This window comes from Ammospiza caudacuta, chromosome Z (assembly GCF_027887145.1).
Source record: "Ammospiza caudacuta isolate bAmmCau1 chromosome Z, bAmmCau1.pri, whole genome shotgun sequence".
In the NCBI taxonomy this organism is placed as follows: domain Eukaryota; kingdom Metazoa; phylum Chordata; class Aves; order Passeriformes; family Passerellidae; genus Ammospiza; species Ammospiza caudacuta.
The window spans coordinates 42,897,244-42,914,384 of record NC_080632.1 but is presented as its reverse complement, the minus strand read 5'-3'; the positions used below and the strand labels follow the sequence as shown (position 1 = coordinate 42,914,384).

At 42.2% G+C, this 17,141-nt stretch overlaps 1 protein-coding gene across 1 annotated transcript in view; it reads right to left on the bottom strand.

The window, feature by feature from the left end:
* MAP1B (microtubule associated protein 1B) overlaps window positions 1-14,549 on the bottom strand; it is a 72,208-nt gene extending 57,659 nt beyond the window's left edge. Inside the window, exons 1-2 of the mRNA XM_058823479.1 lie at window positions 14,339-14,549; window positions 9,643-9,744 (exon numbers count right to left, since the gene is read on the bottom strand). Coding sequence (XP_058679462.1) covers window positions 9,643-9,744; window positions 14,339-14,516 — 280 coding nt within the window. The 5' untranslated portion in view covers window positions 14,517-14,549. The remainder of the gene's footprint in view (window positions 1-9,642; window positions 9,745-14,338) is intronic.
* Between the last annotated feature and the right edge of the window lie 2,592 nt (window positions 14,550-17,141).

Below are 17,141 nucleotides of genomic sequence, written 5' to 3'. Positions count from 1 at the left end.
TGAACACAGTGGACAAAACCTGTCTGGTAACTCCACTTACAATCCGGTGATTGTTATCATAGGACTACAGCAAGATGCACAGAAGCCATATCTCTGCTGTTTTCAGAATTGTCTCTGCTGAGTTGAAAACCTTTTCTTTCTCTTTTTTTTTTCCCTCCATGATAACTGATGAAGTGTTTTATGGCATCCACTTCCATAGCCAAAAACCAACCAAGTTACCTAAACTAACTAACAAAAACCAACCGTTTTTTGTTAGATAGTTTAGGTAACCAAACCAACCAAAAGGTCTAATATTGGCCTAGTGTTTTCTGAGAGTGTCCCATCTTTGCAAGTCAGTCAGAAACACGGGACAGTACATGAGAGTAAGATTTGGTGGGGTTCAGAAAGGACTTGGTCTAAACTTGATTTGGTTATTGCTTAGACTAAGTTAACAATCACTGACAAAGAGATGTCCATCTGCTCAAAAGTAAGACCAAAAAAAAAGTTGGGACAGATGTCAACTCAAACATATTTAATAGCAGAGGGAAGCCAGAAACAAAAGTAAAACTACAAAACATAATTTGTGAGCAGAGTCATCCCTGACCACAGCTTTTCCTAAACTCATCTCTTAGAAAGTACATATTATTTATTGTCAGCTGTGGTGCGGCTCCAAGGCAGTGCACCTGGAAGATCCAAACTTGACAAGATGCCATTCACATTTTTCCATTAAGTTACCATGACTTACTCTGACATATAGGAAGGTTCCAAGAGGAGGAGCATGGATAAAGGAAGGTAAGTGTCATCTTGGATGAACACAAGTTTCTCTCAAGTCCTGAAAACATCTGCTAATTTGAAAACAGCATTTTGGGAAAGAAAGGAACAGGATACAAGGTTTAAAATAAACTTAAGAAATTTAAAGAAATAAGGAAAATAACATTTTTAAACATCAGCATCACAGAATGAAGCCTTTGATCTCTGCTGTGTCCATGCAAAAACTGCCCCTGCAGGGCTACCAAAGCTGTCTCTGAAACAAGGCAGTAGAGCCCTGTTAACTCAGAGCTGTGGGGAAGATAAATGCTGGTCTGGTGAGAGCTTCCTGATGGATCTTCTGAGAGGCCCATCACTGGTGAGATCATTCCTCTTCAAGGGACTGAAGTCTGGGGCAGAACTCTCCTGGGTGGAGGTACCAGCCATCTGTGGCTGTCGGGCTAGCTCTACAGGACTGCCCTGCATACCACTCTTTCACTTCCCACTGTGAAAGAAAGATCTCAGGGCGCTCCCTTCTTTAACATCGTCCCTGACTAAAAGTCTAGGCATGAAGGCAAAAAGTGTTAAATCTGCCAGGATTGGAATATTACCCTGAATATAACACGCTGTATACAACACACAACTGCTACCCTGGAGAGCAGCACTATGTTAAAAATCTCACTTGATTCTCAGAGCACTCTAGGAATTCATGAGGACACATGTAATTACATAGATTACCAGCTGTCTCCCGACACTGTATGAAAACTCCAGTTAGGAATGAAAGTCAGAGGAGCATCAACTCTTCAAGTATGTAACGTGCTGTGTGAAACTCAAAAAAGTAGAGATACACCAAATAAAGTGAATCTCTAAATATTTTCTAGATTCTCTGCAGGAAGCTCTGCAAGATTTCTTGGCCCAGAATATACTTTTAATTTAAAGCAAATTAATTACAAAGGGTGCACACAGCCCATGAAAAGGTCCAGAGATGAAAACAATACCTTTTTAGGTATGTAGGGGTCTAATGAATGGCTGCACTATACTGTTCAAGAGACTGAACAGTAAGTCTATCATGTTTAAGGCTTGATTTTCTTGCTTTCCTTCCTCTGACTACTGTCTACAAATGGCTGTGGAGAACCCACAACCCACACCAATTAGCACAACCCAGTAAATGATCTTCCCCCACTCAACAGCTCCTAACAGATTAATACTTTAAGATCCTTCTATTCATCACAAAATGAGTATGTTGGCAAAGTCTCCTTTTACATGATAATGCACTGCTTGACATACAATGACACTGTCCCACCAAAGCTGAAGACAAAATGTGATTCTTGTTATAATTACAGGCTTTAATAGGTACAGAGGGTTGTTAGGTCCAGAGCAAGTATTCTCACTAGGGAGTCTTCAAGAATACAATTGGTGCACCCAAACTATTTAGGCCATTGAGATGGTCCTATGATCAAAAACACCCATCCCTACTTTTTAAGAGTAGGTTTTAGATAGATAGGTAGATAAGATAGCACATTGAAACAAAAAGAATGGAATTACTGAAACAGGGGACAGGAAGATTAAAATATGTAAAGTTGCTGGGAAATGGTAAATGTGCAAAAGCCTAATTAGTATTGAAAAATATTTAAATCTTCCATGCCTAATGAACTTTTAGAATTTGAGCTTTGCAGCTAATAATGTTAGGTTTGAAAAAATCAATAGCACTATATAAATTATTATGAGCAATGCCATTAAATTATTGCTTTGAGACAAGCATTAAATCCTATCCCAAGATACTCTTGAAGGCTTACTTTCTATATCTGTTTAAAGTACTGGCCACATACAAAATATACATTTTTTAAAAAGTTTTTCCAAGTGTTGTGCAAGTTCTAGAAGACCAGGAAAACTACAGGACACAGTCTGAGGTTAAGAAAGCATGCTGGAAGGCCATAATACCCATGACAGGATGTGTACTGCTTCCAAGCCTTAAGATCAGAAGCAAGACTCCTGTAGCTTGCCTCTCTTAGGGCTCTGTCAAATTTCATCCCCTTTGCTTTGAGTAGTTAAACAATGGTGTCAGCAAATAAAAACCTGACTGGAACACAAATACCTGTGTGCAACACCATGTTCAGCAGCAAAAGCTAAAGTAGAGGAGGAAGGTGGGGTTTTTAGTTACCAAGATGGGAGCTGTTCAGAGACTGGCTGGGAATTATTTTGCCTGTGTGAGGTGCTGAGCAATTTTCTTCGCCATTGTAATTGGTTTGGTTTTGGTTGTTTCTTTGGTTTTGTCTTCACCTATTGACTCACCTTTATCTGGACCAATGAGTTTTCTTACTTTTGCTCTTTCCAGTCTCTCAGGTGTGGGGAGAGATTCAATCCACTATGAAGAGCTTACAAGACCTAGGAAAGCTTATTCATTAGTCAGGACATGGGAGACAAAGCTGGCATCAGTCTTCTCTGAAGAAAAGACTGAAGGAAAGCACTGTCGTGACACTGGCCCAGCTTCCAAAGGCAGCCTTTGATAGCGGGGAGTTGACTTCCACATGAAAGTCTGCGTAGTTCCTTAGAATCACTTAGAGATTATACAGGCTAAGAATGTGGCTAATCTCTCACAAAAAAGAATTTTTTTTTCTTTTTTTGTTTTTGCTTTGGAGGGTTCTTTTGTGAGGTTGATTGCTTGTTTTAAATAACACCCCAAGCTTTCCAGAGTTGCAGATGGGCACAATGTACCACACATAGCAATGCATGAGACAGGGGCAGAGGGACACAAGATGGTGATTTATCTCACCATTACAGACAAGCTTTGAAGTACTAAAATACATAAAATTGCAACACCAAAACAATACTGAAATTCACACAAGTTTGTTTATGAATTGGTTATTATTTTGATACAATTTTTTACACTCAATCTTTTATTTTATCAGAAACTGGTTTTGAATCACAAACAGATTAAAATCTGCAAATCCAGGTCACAAGAAACACTGCTTTTCTTCTCAGCTCTAGGAACAGATTACCACCAGCAACCACAACCCCAAACCAACCATCTTGTCTTTTTGGTGGGACCATCTGGGGGGTTGATGCAAAAGCATACACCTTTCTTACAGAAGTATCCAGCTTTCTATTTGGGACTAACTGCAGTGCTTAACTCGCCTACTCACAGGGGCTGTGAGGTACTGTGGGATACTCCTAGCAGTCAGGATCCACGGATTTGCGGCCAGTGTGGATGCACCTCTTGTACCTGTCTCTACAAGGCAGATGACAGCTGGAGCACTTGTAAGGTCGCTCTCAGCAGCCACAGTGCCAACTCTCATTCTACAGATGGCAGTGGGAGTAAACATGAGCTCCCCATTCCACCCAGTCTGGAGACAGGGAGTGTCTCAACTCTTCTTACCTGGGTCTGGTTCTATCTCTGAATACTGGGGTAGGCAATTCACTTCATATGAAGTAATGTTTGTATCTTTCAAGAAAGAAGACAAAATGTTCACTTTTTTGCTAATTAGGGGTATTTTTGTTTCTGTTCCAACTTCAAAATACTAGATAGTACTTTCTCTAATCCGAAATCCAATCCAATTATTTCAGAGATCTTTGGATCCAGTCTCTTCTCATTAAAAGGCCAATTAAAAACCTTTAATATTTCTCTCAAGTAACTGATAAATTAGATGAGAAAGTAAAAAATTCCACAAAAGCAAAGTAGGTAAATCTTAACAAAATTAAGAAAAACAGACATCTGACAAAAATGTTGCACATGACAAAAATAAATTAGATTTTAAAAGTGGTAATGATATTCTGGTTACATATTTATCATAAATCCATGATGGAAGAGATGAAAGGTAGGTCATCTGTAAATGATACTGGGCAGAGGTCAGAAATAAAATACTGTTTAAATTTTCAGTTTCAGAAATCCCACATAGACAAAATATTACAAAAAAGATTGCAGAATCTCGCAACACATTAAGAATTATAATTCTGTCAGAAAACCGTTAACAAAGTAACCTTTGTGAATATACCTGTGAATATTATAAGCATATTAGGTATGCTTAATTTTCATTCTAATAAAGAGGAATGGGGATTCAAATTTCATAATGCCGTTAAAATGCTATCATTATTCGTAACTAACTTAATCCCATGCCTTTGGTAGCTGCCTCACACAAGCCAAAACCTGTTCCCATAAAACAGGGGCTCTTCTATAATGATTGAACTGACTGTATTTAATTTTGATACAGGCATTTAAAAATAACGTCTCACTAATTTTGCTGATTTACACTAATAGCTTAGTGTGAATCAGCAGGTACCAGTGTTTTGGCAGCAATGCAAATGCATGCTAATTTTCTTTGAGATCTTTCCTAAAAAAAGCAGAAATGGAAGTCAATGCCAGAATGATTGTCACATAAGTGCAACACCTTACTCACTGTAAAAAAGATGATAAAAAGAGTTATTAGAATCTCTAGAATTTTTAAATAGTACTAAGAAAAGAAGGCTTTTGCAATTTTTGTATCCAAACACATAGGCTATTACACTGTAATCCTCTCCCAAACCACCAAAATCCTTGCATCTCCCCACAAAAAGCTCAGGAGCAGTCCAGTGCATACGCTCCCATCAACACCCTCTAACAGGACCCAGGGGCTCCTGGCTTTGTGCTGCTGAGCAGCTCCACGGCTGCAGCCCTGGGCCAGTGGCAGCTGCAGGTCACCCTGCAGGGACACCATTTGCAGCCACTGCAGCGTGAGTCAGCTCAATTACCTTTCCCAGTCTGCCTCCATTTTCTTTCGTTCAATGCGCAAATACTTTGAGACACAAAGCAAGTCTTGCTGCCAACTATAATTAACTTCCCCAAATGTATAATGAGCTAAAATGATCCCGCTCAATAGCTACTCTAGCTATGATCACAGCCTCTAAATACCTGAAGAACCATATTTGTAGCATATCTCTAAATGTGCATACCAGGCCAACTGAGATCTTAATCAAAATTAATTCCTGGGCAGTTTTGGCATTCTGATAGCGCCTGAAAAATCTGGTGTTGACTTCCTGTCACTTTTCCCTTTCTTTCATTTCAAATAATAGGTTTAGCTCAAGTACCTATGTCCCGATTTGAGGAATTCTGATGAACTGCTGTTTTCAAGTAAATCAGCACAAAACCCATGGTGTTTAGGATTTTATTAGTGATCCACAAGATCACATGGCAAGCTACTAGGTGTGATGTTCAGTGGTTTTAGATCTGCTTTGACAAAGGAAATGGGACTAGACACCACTTCATTGAAGTACAGAGCTGTGCACATTGCTGACCATAATTCCCAGACCCAAAAGTTCTCCGTAGGTTATGAGCAGCCCGAAACCGTAACTTTTGAAATGGTAACTGCCAGAAGGGGAGTTGTTGAGGCTTTATGGAACAATGACAGTACCATAAAGCAAAGACTTCTTAGGAAGCCCGAAGGAGGCAAGCCCACTGCTGCTGCAGATAGCTGCCAAGAGGAAATAAAACATTTCTTGCACTTTGCCAAGATCTCCTTTGGCTGCAGGCAGGCTGGCAATAAAATAGTCCTAGGCACAGGTAAGGAAGGACTCGTTCAAGTCAGCAGTTGGCCTCTGCACTGGCTAATGGGCAACAGGAGGCCTCCAGGTACTATCCACATAGGAAATGCACAGACGTTCTTGATAACCACAGGACAAAGTAAAAGTAGCCACAGTGCATAGCTTGAGCAGTATTTATTAGAAGGTTGGGGGTGAACAGCTATTAAATAAAATGGATTTTATCTAGACAAAGGCTTGAATATGCACCAATGGAACAGTTAAGTGTCTCCAGATGGAAACTGACAGATAAAATACCAGTGTACAAATCTTACAGAAGGGCTTTCAACAGCTTCAGCCTACCCCACCCAAAAACATGGTCTTTTGTGAGGATGTTTTATGCAGCTGAAACTTTCTTGTTAATTAAGCAAAGATTGGTAGGTACAGCTGCAATTTCAAATGAGCTCTTTCCAAGACTCTCCACTTGTTCTGCCTCACTACCAGATGCACATTTTCTTTTCCAGCTTGTACATTGTTTGCATTTTTTGTCCTTTTCATATTACCATAAGATGGAAGTTATCAGTACATGACAAAGAAAACAGAGGCACCACTGGAATACCCCTTTAAAGTCATGGTGCCTGTTGTCATGGCAACCAATTAATTAGTTCTGTTACTCATTTTTCACCAGCACCTGGCAACATCACCTCTCCAAGATCTGAATAATAATTAAGGAGTCTGCCAAGTCAGCTGCTTTACAAGGTAGTAGAAAAGATCTGCAGGAATTTCCATTCTGAATCTTATTTCTAAGTAATCACAAATCACTCATAAATTGCCCGACAGCTGAATACAGTGTGCACAAATATTACCTTGACAACCCATCCCCTTGAAAAGAACACAAAAATAGTCTTGGGATCTAATCATGCTCCCTTCAGTACCAGTACCTACATTGCTATTCACTACACAGGGAGGGGCGTAAGACCTTAAATTCTTTAAGTGAAAACACACAAATGCTTTGACAGACAATCGCTTGCATGTCTTTCTTTTGACATCATAGGTGTATGGCATGGGGACAGGCCCCATTTCCTCCAAGCTTCCTTTTGCAGAAAGATTGCTACCCCTCACATTGTTGCTGCCCATATCCTCAAGCTGTTCTGAGAAGCACACAAGCACATACTGAGCCACCACCCCAATTACCATGATTAAACATGATCATCAAACAGGCTCCAGTCAGCCAGCAGTCAGACCTGAGAAAACCAGGAACCTTCCTCAAGAGTAAACTGTCCCTATATGTGAGCTGCACAGAGACTTCAGATTCAAAAGGCTGGAAAGAAAAAGGTTGTTTAATTACATTCCACAGGCAATCCCATCACCTTGGATGAATATTTCCCTTGGACAAAGCATCACCTAGTTACCTAAATTCCACTTCTGAGTTTGGGACCACAAAGGAATACAGACTTACAATCATCTCTTTGATAGTCCACCGTTTCAATGGTTGAACACCCAAAATTTAATATTTGGGTGCTGTAACAAAGTAAACACTCTGACATCTTATTAGAAAGTGGCAACAAAAAAGCCTTCTCTCTGCCAAACAGCAGAGAGGATACAAAGGAGCCTCATACGGAATTCAATATCAGAGAACAGCAGAAAGAAACTAAAATAATTCTCTGATCTGTACAGTGGGCTTCTGGAGGTAAAAATGCGCTTCTCCACAAAATTTTAGATGAAAAGTTGATCAAAATGGATAGCTTTATCCCTTGATATTGCCTTTATTCAAGTTTCAGGCTCCCTTCATGCTTTGTAAACACCGATTTTGGCAGTTTATTGTTTAAAGATTGAGCAGTCATGAAAAACACATTCATTTCTGCTTGTCAGATATGTTGATGAATTCCAGTCACATGCAATTAAGCTAGAATTCAACACAATGACAGATTAAACAGCTAAGTCTAAACAACAAGGGGGGAAAAAAATCAAAAATACAATTCCCTGAGAAAAATTCCTAAACAATTCTACATTCTTTCTGCTGGAAAAGGGCTGCACTAGCTTATCTTATTTATTATATGAAAGTAGAGTATTTGTTTTATTTTAATTCACGCAGCGGTATTAGAATGTATAATCTAAAAGAGGCAGGAAAAACACAAGTCATGCTGTAATATTTTTGCTACAGGAGCATCATAGGATCTAAGTTTTTAAAGTTGAACAAAGATACAGCAAAAATGGGATACACTGCATTTTGCATTTCCTAAATTTTCTCTCTGTAAAACAAATGTCACTGAGGAATTGAATTGGCTTCACGACATTAAAATGAAATGAAAGACAAGTATTTTAGGCCCCAGTTTACATCCACATAAATAAGTGGCTACATGTCTTTACTCAAAAATCTTCATGCTGTGTATTGTTTTATTGGTTATGCTGATTTTCAAACCAGAGGATGAATCAGAAGTATGTAATTTTTTCTTAACCCTGGAAGTGCTTCACTCTCTCTAGATATGGGGAGATACAGCAAAAACTGCTTTAACATATGCTGCAAGAAGAAAAAATTAGTTACACAAGACATTTTTAAAACCAATGTTGTCATGCTAGAAAGGCATCAGGGTCTCTTTGTCAAAAGTGTATAGCACCAGACCTCAGGAAGGTGATTTAGTAGTATGATACAAAATTTCATAGCCCTTTTCACCACACATGAGAGAGGTTCTAGAAGCTGGAATTTTTAACACTTGTCAGTAGTAGATTGTACTGTATGACAGGACTCAATATGGATATGGCCACAATTATTTCACCAATGACAGAAACCTCTACTACTTTGAAAATGTCATATGCGTTCACACGAGAAACCCAATTAAATTCATTTATACTCATTCAGCAATGGTATTAAGTGTAATGAGAACTTAGAAAACTTACCGAACACTTGATTCTCATGAAACCAGAGCAAACCCAAAATTTACACTTCACAAAACTGGTAAACAAAAGTTTCAGTTTATTGAATGAATCCTTTTAAGGAAGAATGAGCTTGGAAAAAAGGCAGCAAAAGAGATTTAGTCTTACTAACCCGATACATTTCTGATTTCTTCATACAAGCCAAAGAGAGTTCCTGGGAGTGAAGGCAGACTCACCATAATGAAGCTTCTCATACCAAGAAAGATGAATAAGTTCAAGTCCTTTGGGGAGAAACACAGGGCTCGAGCTGCAGTAGTGCAGCAGCTGTGACATCAGTTCTGGCTCTGTCCCACTATAGAGCTAACCTTCCCAGTTATTGTTTTGTGTGTACACCACCTACCACAATAGGCTTCCGTCACTGGACTACAGATTGGTGCCACATGAAGAAACTGTTCAATCAAAAGGTGAGTTTTCTTAACTTTAAAAAAGCCCTAAAACTACTGCGCCAGGCAATTTCTGAGTGTAATTTAGCAGTTTTGTTTTTAAACTCACCTCGAACTTCAGGAGAGAACCGAGCTGAATGGCGAGACACAAAGAGCTTCAGTTCTTGATCCAAGTTGCATTCGACCAAGTTTGTGTCCCATGATCGGATTCCTAAAATTCAAAATACAAAACGCATGTAGCTTGACACATGAGCGCTGGAAGTTTTAACTGAGTACTTTTCTATTTGCATTCAAACTATTTGCATATTTCTGAATTCCCAGCCCAGCCTTGCTTTCTTCCAAGGCACAAAGCAATTTTTTAAAATGCATTCAGAAGGATTCTGACAGGAATCAGAAAAAAACCATCTGCCTTTCCAAAGGGTAACCATTCTTCAAGGCCCCGGCTTTAGAGCTGCAGTAGTAGCCACTTTACAGTAAGTTACCAATGTCCCTGACATGACTTTAAAATCCTAACATACAAATTTACAAAAACAGAAGTGAATCACCCAGAGGACTCTTCAGTCATGTTGTCCTTTTTAGAAGAAAAAGCATTACCTAGCATGCTGCTAATTAATATTTAAATACAACGTATTAAATTGCTGACTTCTTCATTCAGTATCTTTGAAAAAAAAATTCAAGTGATCTTTTATTTATGAAGTGTCAGAACTCCAGTTTTGAAATTTGAAAATGCTGTGCTTGATCTTTTTTTTCTTTAAAAACCAAACTGCACATCTCTGTTCCCTACTGTTTTTCCCCCAGCTACTTAAAAAGTAAGACACTTGACACTTACATGACCAAAAAAAATATATTATTCCAAAGTAGATTTTTAAGGACTGAAATTCGACCAGGGAAAAAAGTCATTGCAGCCAAAAGACAAGTTTCTAGTCTTCCATAAGATTTTAATGAACAATTTGGGAAAAAAAAAGAATATACTTCAGATTTTTATATAATTTTGTTTTGAAATTGTTGTGAAAATCTTCTACTTTTGAAATAATGAGCAGGGTGTAACACTACTAGTGAGTCCAAGCACTACTGTCATTTTGAAAACCAAAATTGCACTCAAAAAAAATCATCATTACATTTACAGAAATGAACTGGCAAACATAAAATGGATTGCTGGTGAGGAAGTGTCCAAAGGCTCCTCCCCACATGACCATGCTTTTGTATGGAGTTACTGGATTAGACCACTTTGGGGTTTGACAACAAGATGCCTGAAGAGGTCTGTGTCCAAGCCCTCAGAATGAGTCTAGAATTAACACCTCCCTCAGGGTTTCAGGCTGTGGATGTTACTTCAATGCCACACACTACAACAACTTCTCATGCTATATGTATTTTCGGTTTCAAGGCAGCATAAATGTCAGAACTTAGGCAGAAGCCATGTTGCAGGGACAAAGCATGAGGGGAAAAGAGGGAATAGCAGAGAAACCAGATCTGCAGTGCTAGTCTCCCATTGCACCTCTGAGTAGGTTCTCCATGCAAATATGAACATCTGCATTTCAAGAGCCTGAAGCCTCTGCAAAAAGAACGCATCCAGGGCTCTTCCTTGTCAGCATCCAAGTAAAGGTAGTAGCAAGCTTACTGCAACATGCCACCAACAATTAAGTAGCTGCCATCTGAATCTCAAGAAAAAATTGAAAATACAGTATTGCCTGTGTGTTCCATAACCACTTGAGAAAAATAACTGAGCTATAACCAGCCACCTCCACTTCCTGACTGACGCATCCTTGTTCAGAGGCATAAGTAGCAAGACTTCTGCAAGTCTCCTTACTTTGTTTTCTCAGAAAGCACTTGGCCATATGGCAAATTTTTTGGACAAGTTTTGGCAGGCAAAGACATCTAAACAGGCTTTAATATCTTCCAGGTGCTGGAATATCTGAGAGCAAGAACACCAAGATGATATAATACCATACAAATAGAGCACATATGAAAACAATAACTATGAAACTGACATTGATCACAAAGCTGAAGTGCACTGAATGAATGAGTGCTGAACTTCAAAAAGCTTGAAGAGAAATAGCTCCCTGGCTTCTGACACCAAGCTTGGGAAGAGAAACTACAATGCTTTCTGGAGGTCCACTAAACAACACGGACTATGATTCATCAATGCTGCTAATGAAAGGACTGGTCCACCATCCCTAGCTGCTTTAGATGTGATCCTAATTTGCGGTAGGGATAAGATTCTGATTAGATGTAGTCAAGATTGCTCAGTCATTGCCTGATTTAGCCATGCAATGTCCAAAATACAGAACTCAACCCAAAAAAAATTTGAAAGAAAAAAAAAAGCCAAGGGCATAAAAGCCTTTATGCCCTATGCATACAAGTTGAAGCTGGAATTTGGGTAGACTATCCAAAATATGCAACTGCATGATTCAGAAATCTGGATGCAAAAATTATGCATGTGTATTACAGCAGAACAAAATGTATTAAATGAATGATATCACTATATCAGGTTTTGGGCAGAACAAAGGTAAATGTGGATGAAAAATCCAAGGTCAGTCCAATGATGGCTTAGCAGTGTGGACATAACTGCTGTAAACATGGCGGAACTGGAGCTATTTCTTTCTTTATGCAGTCTTAAGAGTGCAGTGCCACTAGATACAGGAATAATCAGACAGCAGGGAGGGCACACCCAGTAGCATCTGCTAAATCAGTGGAAAAATCTTGAAGCTTTCTCTTCACTCCCCTCTTCTCTTTTGGTGGATGGTGGGTTGGAGAATTGCCTCCTTAGCAAAGTCACATCCAAAATGTAATTAATGAAAATGCGTCTTGCCACACCATTCCCTCCCCACGATATATTAAGAAATGACTCTGCATTCCACCAGGTTGCGTAGCATCACGCCACTGATGTGTTATCAGCAGATGTTTTCTTTGACACGTTGCTCTGCAGTTTGGTGCATGAATCCACAGTTTTCACTGATGGTACCCAGGAGATGTACCAGAGAAGACAGTAAGGCAGAGTTATCAAGAACCAAAATGCATTTAAAGCTCTGTTGAGAATAAAGGCAGCAAGAAGTGGGTTTTTTTCCAGACTATAACAGACTTTCCAAACAGAAAAATATTATCTGAGCCCACAATTGCCTCACATAGACAAAGTATCAGACTCCCACTGTATTCATCCAGAAAAATGTACCTCAAAATTTCACCAAGGAGTTTTCTTAGCAGGCAAAAATCTCAATCAGATGGTCTGATACTAGAAACTGCAAGGTGACTTCTAATCCAAAATGATGAATTAAAAGGCCAAACATTCCCTCTAAACACTTAAACCTGTAAATGGGTGTTCTGCTTAGTGGCAGGACATAGCAGCAACTGAGCAATGCAGCAACGACTATACAATAGGAGATTCAAGAAGAGACTGGAGAGCAATTCTTCAGAGGAAAGGTATTAGCTGTCTTGAGGGAAGAAATTTTACCAATTTGCTTTATAATCTTTTACAATTTAATTAAAATGCAGCCAGTTCTCTTCTAACACAACTGAAAATTAGATAGAGTTAAGGAAGTGCAATGCTGAAGAAGCTCTGAATGACAAAGCACCTGCCTCAGTAGCTCTCCTCAAGAGACAATGGTAGCAATAAAGATGAACAGGTTATGATGAAATTGAGATGAGGATGTCTTTTCCCTCAAATAGTAATGAAAAAGAATTCAGAGAAATAACCAACTAAAGCAACAATGGTTGAGAAAGCAACAATAGAGACATAGATGAAGTCCTAGCTGGACTGCTGAACCACACCTACATGACAAGGCTGCTACCAATTCCCCGTTCCAGGATCGCTTCTCCACTCTTAACAATGGCAGTTCCTGAAATCTTTATTTTCACCAGCCCAGAACAAAAAAATACAAATTATAAAATCAGCTATCAACTGAGTTTAAATAACTGTAAGGTCCGGCAATAATTTTCTTCATTCTTTATTCCACTAATACTGCAACAGCTTGTTGATTTTTTGTTTGGGGTTTTTTTCCTCCTCTCCGCATACACACTGCAATCTATTGTATCAGAAGCCACAACGAAGACTTATAAAACTGTCATTTCACTCGCAATACCACCCTGCATCGCCGCCTTAAGAAAAGGACAAATAAATGCCGAGTCAGAGGAGCCCGCAGTCGGACAATAACGCGGCTGAGCCCTTGGGTAAAAGCCTTGTTACTCATATGGGTTTTCTTTATTGGAACATAAACGCGTCTATAGAATTTGGGTCCTGAAAAAATTGTCCAGACGACAGAAAAGTCCCACCGCCCAAGTTAGACACAAAGGCGCGGCTGCGCTCCCGCCCGCGCAGCCCCTGCCGCCGAGAGGGAAAACGCCCCGAGCCCCGCCGGCTCTGCGTGGCGGTGGGGACGGGGACTGCGGGCGGCATCCGCCCCGCAGCGCAGCGCAGCCCATCCACCCCATCGCCAGCCGCCCTTTGTCCGCCCCGAGCAGCACCGGGACCGCAGTGCGGACCGTGCCACGCCCACCCGCCGGTGTCTCCGGGCAGACGGGCTCGGCGGCGGGCGCTGCGCTCCCGAGCCGGTCCCTCCGCCCAGCCATGGCGGGGAGGGGGCTCGCTGCGGCTCCCGCACCCCGCTCCGCAGCGCCCGCACCCCGCGGGGGAACGTGGCAGGGTGGGCGATTGCGGCGGGACCCCCCGGGGAATAAAGCGCCGTAGCCCGCGGCTCGGCGGGCTGCGGTTCGGGGGCTATCCCGGCTCCCGGCCGCGCCCAGGGAGGGGCAGGGCGCCGGCGGGGGGTGTCGCGGCGCTGCTTGCGGCGCCCCGGCTCCCGCCGCCTCACCTCGCTCGATGTTGGTGATGGCCCGCCGCAGGTGCTCCTCGGTCACCAGCTCGCCGATGACCACCAGCAGGTAAAACTTGCTGTCTAGGAAGCGGTGGGAGAGACTGGGCGAGGTGGAGGTCGGGTTGGGGATGCTGCAGGAGGGCTCCGAGTCCACTTCCACCACTACGGTGGCCATCGCCTCCGCCCCGCGGCGCTGAGCGCAGAGGGGCCGCTCGGCGGCAGCTCCGCAGGCGGCAGGGAGGGAGTGAGGGCGGGTGGGGAGGCGGCGGCGCTTTTATACGGAGACGGTGCAGGGCAGGGACCTGGTGAGGAGGAGGAGGAGGAAGGGGGGGAGCCGGCGCATCCTCCGCGCCGCCGCCGCCTTTCCAGCATCCACAGCTGATGTCATCTGCGGCAAATCCTCCCCGCGGCGGCCCCCGGAAGCAGGAAGGACGCGGGGGGCGAACAACGCCCCGAGGGGACGCCGAGGGGTGCGCCCCGCGCCTGGCGCCCGGCCCGGCCGGGGACCCCTGGGCCCGCGCCCCCCGCGTCCCTGCTCCCCATGCCCGTTCAGGGCGTCACCCTGCCCGGGCCGGTTATCCCTAGGCCCGTCCCTTAACACAGGGCGATGAGGAGCCGCAGGTGATAGCCTGGCTGACCTGCTGAGCTCATGCGGGAAAGCCGCCATCGGGTTCCAGCAGCGCTCCAGAAGCGGATGAAAAAGCAGTGCCACTGCCCAAAGCCAGTTGTCCTCTCCTACATCTTGCTGTACCACTGCAGCAAAATTTGAGTCATACTTAAACACACAACCTCACCTAGCAATCTAAATGTTCTTTCTTACTTTTTAAATTTGAGAGCAGTTAACTCGATAAGATACTTCACACATAGCCCTTCTGCACATATTCAATGCCCACAGATATATGACACCAGAAGAACACTGGTTTTGGACAACATGCTGAAACCTCTAGTCTTAGCTTATTCAAAGCTGGAGAAATTCAGACGGCTTTGATAAGTGATGTTGACCGGGCTCAAGCATCTCCAGGGAGCAATGATAGCCGAAAACTTACGCAATGACAGAACCAAAGATTTCATTTCTCTTCTCATAGATATTAGTATCTACACCCTAATACTCAGTGATAACCACCTCTGAAAAGTGTCTTGCTCTCTCCTAACAATGGATGGAGAAGTCAAATGTGATGTCTGAGATGTTCCTCTCACTTTACTGACATAAGCAAGCCACTCGTTTACACTAAACATCTTGTTTGTATGGCCCAAGTGATGTGGGATAAATTTCACTGTGACATAGGAAAGGATATAAACTTTTATACCTTGTTTTTTGAGATAACCTCTTGTCCCTGACTAAGACACTTTCTCTGTCTGCAGCTTCTTACAATGCTGGGAGTGCAAATTCTCTGCCTACTGCTCAGGAGCAGACTGCTTGCCTGGATGAGCCAGTAAATCAGCCTTGTCTTCTCTGTATTTTGTTCCAGGGCACAGTGGACTAATTCACATGCATTTCAGGTTGTCACTCCTAAGTTTTTTCTGTCTTACTAGCCTAGAGGCTACAGTATCAACCCACAAAGGTTAGAACAGCATCATTTTAAGTGCTGGTCCATAGTGTTGTATCTGTCTATAGCACCTAGTGGTTTTGATATGAATAGTTCCTCTGCATAAATACAGCACTCAGAGTCTTGGCTTACACAGTGTGGTGTGTTTGGATGTTGCATCCAAAGTACTTTTCCTGAACTGCCGTTATTCTGAAGGTTGTGGAGTGTGGACAAGCGTTTTCACAGCCATGTCAGGCGGCTGAGATGACACAGTGGTAAAGAGCAGCAGTGCTCATTCTTCACTGGAGCTGACACTGCTGATAGAGCAAATACAATGGCATAGATGCAGAAGAGTTAGCAGCAGTTTTAAGGTTTGCAAGGTATTCAAAGGCACAGTGTGTTCCTCTTGGGATACCCCTGCTAATCTGTGCCCCACTGTGATTTGCTCTTTCCTCTCAGTTTCCATGGGATGGTATAGAGGCCTACTTAGAAATAATGTCCATCCCCTGTAGCCTTTCCCAATATGACCCCCTTCCTAATAGTTTATCATAATTATAGATACCTTCAAGACTTGCCATGTGGTACCCACTGGAGAAAGCCAGCTTCAGGCTTCTGTCACTGCAATCTGTAGTTTTGGGATATGCCTTTATGCCAACCACCAGCAAGAGCAGCTAGTCTTTCAAGCATGGAAGGGGCTTGCCAAGGGGTCTTGCCGGCTGGTTGCAGAATAGACAGATGCTGGCTCCTGGACATAAAGATAAAACATTTACGTACCTCACAACGCAGCAGGTTAGTCAGAGAAATGCACATCAGTACTCAAAAGGCGCTATATGTACTTTTAACCACTTTCTTATTTTAAGGAAATAGCTGGAAAGATGCCTGTGAATTTGAAAAGAGCTCCAAAGAATGCATTTTATCAGAGAATAAAATTCTTACATACAGGTAGGTGATACAGTTACATTTGAAATAGCCTGCTCAGCTAGTCCTCTATTTTATACTGCAGTGTGAAATAACACGCAGTTAGAACATGGTATGATAAAAGATGAACTGTTACAGTCAAACTGTCTTGTGATGGGTGATGTGTCACCCATTAAAACCCTATGGACAAGAGGTTGTCTTTGGAAAAAAAGGTCTTGTGCTAACCTCTGCAAAGGATGCAGACCTCTAGCCTTGTCTGTTCACAAGCATATGCTGCCCCATCTGGGATGGAAGGTAGATGGGAAAGGTGCTTTATCCTCCAGAACATATCTCTGAGGAAGCTGCAGGGTCCCAGC